This window comes from Apodemus sylvaticus, chromosome 5, assembly GCF_947179515.1.
Source record: "Apodemus sylvaticus chromosome 5, mApoSyl1.1, whole genome shotgun sequence".
NCBI classification, from domain to species: Eukaryota; Metazoa; Chordata; class Mammalia; order Rodentia; family Muridae; genus Apodemus; species Apodemus sylvaticus.
This window is the reverse complement of record NC_067476.1, coordinates 16,180,412-16,186,978: the sequence shown is the minus strand read 5'-3', so window position 1 is coordinate 16,186,978 and position 6,567 is coordinate 16,180,412. Positions and strand designations below refer to the sequence as shown.

Below are 6,567 nucleotides of genomic sequence, written 5' to 3'. Positions count from 1 at the left end.
AGAAACTTGAAGCAATCCCACTTAAAGCAGGGACTAGACAGGGCTGCCCCCTCTCTCCTTATCTTTTCAATATTGTACTTGCGGTACTAGCTCGGGCAATTCGACAACATAAGGAGGTCAAAGGGATACAAATTGGAAAGGAAGAAGTCAAACTATCATTATTTGCAGATGACATGATAGTCTACCTAAGTGACCCCAAAAACTCCACTAGAGAACTCCTACAGCTGATAAACAACTTCAGCAAAGTGGCAGATAATACATTTCTTTCTTGATACATAAACTTGATCCCTGGCCCCAATGTTTAGACTTTTACCTCCTTAAAGTCACCCATTACTAATGTGTTTGTTGTTGGTAATTCAATGATTTATACAACAGTACAGATTGCTGTTATGTCTTCACACCTTGATTGTACAAAGAGATTTTCTCTGGGACCAAATGCGATTGATAAGCAGTTTGTTTGTGGATCTTTCCTATTTAAGGCAACTACTTTTATTTACTTAGAACTCATATTGTAAAATCAAGTTAGTCTTCAAGTTATTCAAATTCCTTAATGTTATTCAGCATAATCAAAATTATCCCATCCACCTAGATTTCCATTCTTAAATATCTGTTCACAAAGCCAAAAATCAAGAAAATTCATCCGCTATTCTGTTACTGCTTCCCTTCATTACTATGAATTGTGTGGTATGCTTCCAAATAATGCTCTTTACATCCTTATATCATGATATCCACACAGGCACTTATTGTCTATTACCCAATGTACAATGGCCAATTTGGTCAATTTTTCAAATATATGCATTGGTTACCTAAATTCCTTAATATGACATCTTGCCTACTGCATAATAAAACACTCATCTACCTACCTAGATTACTATATGATGCCCTCTTGACACTTATGCATTTGTACCTTAGCAATACAAAATCGTTTTAATTTCCTTGAACTTAGCATGTTTGTGTAACACCTCTAGTTTATTCAGTCCCTCTGTCCATATTGTCATTTGTTCCATGCATGTCAATCCTGTACACCCTTCAAAACAGTTGAAAACTTCCTTTATCGTTATATTTTTTCCATAACCTAAGCAGCATTTCCTAAGTCTCCTTTTGTAATAATTATTGTAATTAGGCCATTGAACCAAACCTTAACTATAAAACACATATAATGGTCTGTTTTTTATAAAATTGTTAAGCATAGATATGAGAAACTGTTAACACATGGCCTGTAACTGCATCATGCAAAAAAGTATGATCATTTCATTTTCACAGTAAGGTGGTGTTTTTACTCTGTCAGAGGTTTGTATTTTTCTTGTTCTATGTGGTTAGACATAGACACACTGCCTGCTATAAATTAGGTAATGTGCTAAATGGTTGCTAGCTATAAGATGAGTGAAGCAACACTCTAACTCTTTTAGACTTAATGATAGATACATTAATATATATATATATGTATATATATATGTTTTTATCTCATTTCACTTACAGTTTCTTTATTTAAAAATTATATATATGCATATGGAACTGGCTAGAACTCAGTTTGCTGGTACCATGATGCCTGCAGCTTAATCAGGGAAATTATGGAGAGGTTTTCTTTGTCACTGTTCTCAAATTAAGAAGCCTTGAGTGCTGAAGTGGAGCAGCTAAACTCACAACAGGGAGTTGTTAGAGAAGGTGTTAGGAAAGGCACAAAATATTTTCTTCTCCCAGCTCACCTTCACTATAACTATTTTTGTAAATAAGAAAAGTATTGAATTGGAGGTAATGAAAAGATATGATACTTATTTAAAATACACAGTTATGTGAAGTTTCTTCACCAATGTTGGGATCTTTTAACAATGTTTATGAACAAACATATTTTTAGGAAATAAGAGGAGTGATTTAAATTGCATTAACACTAATTTACATACCAAGATTCAAATATGGTACCCTCTTGACTCTCACATATCTGTGCTTTAGCAATACAGAACCTTTTAAATTTCTTTGATATTAGCATGCTATTGTAATATCCCTGGTTTACTCTATACATATGTCTAGATTGTTGTTTATCTTGTTGCATATCAATCCTGCCTACTGTTCAAAACTCGAACACTGAATTTTCCAAATCTAGAGGCAAAATAAATTTACAACTTTAAGACAGAGTTCACTTTTTATATTCGTGGGATGCAAGGAAAACAGAAAATAAGTATGCCAGAATGCAGTTTGAGAAATGAAATATTTACTGAGTACATGCTCCATAATAAGACCATACTTGGAGGTGTAGTATCTGGAGATATATGAATACATATGTTTATTATGTGGATATGAAATATGTCATTAGGTTGAGATTGCTGCACTGTTGAAGAGCTTCTTCAAAGCCTCCTTCATGTCTCTGTTCCTTATGCTATAAATGAAGGGGTTCAGCAATGGAGTGACCACTGTGTACATCACAGAAGCAACTATACCCTTGTCACTAGAAGTACTGGATGACGGTATAAGATAAACTCCAATAATTGCACCATAATATAGAGACACCACAGAGAGATGGGAGCCACATGTGGACAAAGCTTTGCAGATCCCTTTGTTAGATGAAACTTTAAGAATGGTGGCTACAATGTGGCCATAAGATATCAAAATACATATTAATGGCAGAGTAATGACTATTGTGCCTGCTGTAAAAATGACCAGTTCATTCAGGGAGATGTCTGAGCATGAGAGATTCAGCAAGGCAGCGAGGTCACAGAAGAAATGAGGAATGGTGTTGTCAGCACAGAAGGACAGCCGGGCCAGGAGGAGAGTGTGAGATAGGGCACTGACACAGGATAGGATCCAGGATAGAGCTACCAGTAGGATACAGAGCTCTTCTCTCATGATGGTGGTGTAGTGCAGGGGATGACAGATGGCCACATACCGATCATATGCCATTGAAGTGAGGAGAAAGTTGTCAAGATCAGTGAATAATATGAAAAAATACATCTGTGCTATACAGTCTGCATAGGGAATGGATGGGTTCTGAAAGTACATGTTCCTCAGCATTTTGGGTACTGTGACAGATGAGAAAGAGATGTCTGTGAAGGCCAAGTGGCTGAGAAAGAAGTACATGGGTGTGTGGAGGTGAGAGTCCAGCCTGATGAGCAGGATGATGAGCAGGTTCCCCAGCACAGTTGTCAGGTACATGGCCAGGAACAGGGCAGAGTACAGGCCTTGGTCCTCTGCTCGAATGGGGAGCCCTAGAAGGATGAACTCAGACACAGTGCTCTGGTTATCTTTTTTCATGTTATTCTTCTCTTTGCTGTCAACAGAGGCTATCAAAGAGTGCAGAAACAAACTTATTGAATTACAGCAGGGGAATGAATGTATCATCCATATGTTTATAAGTATTATATGCTGGTATTACTCAGCCATTTAAAGTGGGTGGCACCTGTAATGAGAGAATTTGCCAAAAAATAAGAGAGTTTTTTTAATAGGTAGTATCATTAACCTTCAACAGTGTCTGGGGACAAAACACATGGGAGCACATGATGACTTACAGTTGCGTGATCATGAAGTATGTACACTCTTTTAGGAGAGGGTTTGCATTTTCCAGGTGTAGTGTGATATTTTGAAATGTGACCTAATTTGCATTAATAGTTAAAGTCTAAGGTGGATATTTCAAAGTGCTCAATAACTAAGACTGGCTCAAAAATAAACTTCTGTGCATGCATACTAGTAGATCACTCATTCGGCATGCATGAGGTCATGAGTTCAATGCCCAAAAAGGTGAAAACAAATGACCACTGCAAAAAAGAATTGCTAAGGTTTCTGCTATGCATGAAGTTGGTGAGAAAAAAGATATATGTGCTAACTGACATCGAGTGGAAATATTACACTTCTGTTATTTTTTAGATAAGTTTTTAACCTCCTCCTGATTCAATGGATTCTCTTGACTCTAGGAAAATACCTAATTCAATATAGAAAAACTGTTTTTGTTTGTTTTGATTCTAATGAACAGATCCAAACAAGCAAACAAAAAGCAAACAAAACACAAAACAAAACAACAATAACAACAAAAACCCAAACCAGAACCACCCTTTGTTCTTTGGGCTCCGCGTCTGATCTGGACCTATCTGTTTACTGAGCAATCCTATGATTTACAAATGCTGTAGGGATGTAGGAAATAGAGTTGATGACCTATATTTTGGGGTTTTTTTTGTTGTTGTTGTTAAAAGCTCATTTTAAAGATCCCTCCAAACACCCCACAGCTGCAGATTTCTACTCATTCAACTGACTCTCTCTCCTGTCTGTCCCCATGCCTGATTTTGACCCCCCATTCCCCTTCCCCTCTTTCAGAGAGCCTCACTGGAGTCAATGTGTTGATCTTCATTCAGATGCCTGACAATGGGATGTGGAAGCTGAAGAGGCCACTTTATGTAGTCAGGCAGGAACCCCAGTAGAAGAATAAAGACACCAACCTATCCACAAAACTCTTGACCCAAAATTCATCCTGTCTAAAAGAAATGCAGGACAAATGCAAGTAAGAGGCTGAAGGAATGACCAACTAATAATTGCTCCAAATTGAAACCCTTTCCATGGTCATTAACTAATCCCCAACATTATTAATGATACTCTGTTATACTTACACACAGTAGCCTAGCATAACTGTAATCTGAGAGGCTCTTCCAGCAGCTGACTGAAACAGACACAGATACCCACAGACAAACATTGAACACAGGTTGGAGACTCTTACAGAAAACTTGGGGGAAGGTTTGAAGGCCTTTAAGGGCATGGGGACCACACAGGAGGACCAACAGAGTCAACTGACTTGGACCTCTGGTAGCTCTCAGAGACTGAGCTGGCAACAACTGGAGAAGAGGCTCTCCCTTCAGCTGTAGCCTTACTGTGGTATCCACTCCCAAAGGGGCTTCTTTGTCTGGCCACAGTGGGCGAGGTTGCACATAATCATGCAGGGACTTGGTGCACCAGGGTGGGGGATAACTGAGGAGGTTATACTGTTAGAGAAGGGGATGTAGGATGCTGCAGAATTTCTTTATGGGGATCATACTAGGAGGGAGCAGAGTTTGAGATGGAAAGAAAGAAGGAAGGAAGAAAGAAAGAAGGAAGAAATGAAGGAAAGGAAAAGAAAGGAAGGAAGAAAGAAGGAGAGAGAGAGAGAGAGAGACAGAGAGAGAGAGAGACAGAGAGAGAGAATAAAAAAGCAACCAAACCAATTTTAAGCCCAAATCAATGCCCAGAGCCTCATACATACTAGGAATGAGTGAGTGAGATGAAGCATCAGGATCTCATTGCAGTTCTGAAGCACAACAAATGCTAGAAGAGCTAACTTTAGTGTCAAAGTTTTGTTTTCCTTTACACTTCTTTCTACTTTGATCATCCTCTGATTCCATAGCAGCACACCATATTCCTTTGGCCCTTACCAAAGAGTAGCCAAATAATAGTAATGAGAATCTCAAATGGTCATGAAGGCAGGCATTCCTGTCCCAGTCCCCAGGTTCTCACTGCTCTCAGGTGTTGTGAGGCTCATCGGCTCTGTGGTCTGAAAGATGAAGCACTATGACTGAGTGCAGCGTGGTGTACTCAGACCAGCATGGCAAAAGGAAATAAGAAAAAAAGAAGAATGTTCACTAGGCTTGGATATAATTTATCACTGCAGTGTGACCTATAGTAACTATTAAATTTGTGGAGCAATCATATTTTAAATTTTTATTATTTTTTTAAAATTCAAATTATAAAGATTCAAATTATAAAAGCAGATTTCCTTATGACATTTTGATGCACATTCCATTTCGATAGGCTTCTCTCACACACACCCCATCTCTTTCTCCCCATCCCTGACTAGACCCTCCTTTCCCAGTATTATTTTCCATGCTTAAACATTTATTAATAATTCAATAAACATTTAAAAAGGGAAATAATATGTTATGATGAACATACAATGGCTAACTTATAACCTAGAAACTAAATATTATATGAAATTAAAGTATCAGTTAAAAGGAAAGTTTGATATAAAATATACTGAGGTGTTGATATTTATTATATCTTGGTAGTAGATTGCATATAGTCACTATTTTCTTCTATATTTAAAAATATCATTTTCCAGAGTATAATTAAAATATATTGCATGGAATCCTCCAATAATAAGTAAAAACCAAAATAAGCATTTTTCCGTTTTCTCTGTAAATGATTTTTATTACCTAAAAAAAAAATTCTCCATTCTAAAAGAAATCCTAGAGCACCCTTATGTATCAATAAGTATCAAATTGTACTAACAAATGGAGGCAAGAAATCAATGGATTGTATCAAGAAGCTGGGAAATGAGGAACTATGTTTAGTAAGTTGAGCTTTTTACCTAGATATGTTCTCAAAATACAATTTCAGTGCTATCTAAAATGATGATGTTGAAAGAGAAAGATAATACTAGACCAGTCATTCACTGTCTACTCTAAATAAGCACATATCATGATAACTAAAAACATAAACAATGATATCAGGTTCACAGATATTCTATGTAGTCTTTCTTGTTCAAATCCTAGGCCTTTAATGTAAAATATAATGGAGTTATTGGTTAGTGATGATTGCTGAATCCCAGTCTCTAGGAAA

The 6,567-nt window shown here is 37.2% G+C and overlaps 1 protein-coding gene across 1 annotated transcript; it reads right to left on the bottom strand.

Annotated features, from left to right (window-relative positions):
- Positions 1-2,307: 2,307 nt before the first annotated feature.
- Positions 2,308-3,246, bottom strand: LOC127684138 (olfactory receptor 1J4-like). Its single transcript, XM_052181104.1, has one exon. It carries the CDS (start codon positions 3,244-3,246, stop codon positions 2,308-2,310), a length of 939 nt encoding a protein of 312 aa, XP_052037064.1.
- Positions 3,247-6,567: the final 3,321 nt, after the last annotated feature.

Excerpts from the sequence above, each read along its gene's own strand:
- LOC127684138 (XM_052181104.1), bottom strand. The coding sequence starts at position 3,246 with ATGAAAAAAGATAACCAGAGCACTGTGTCTGAGTTCATCCTTCTAGGG.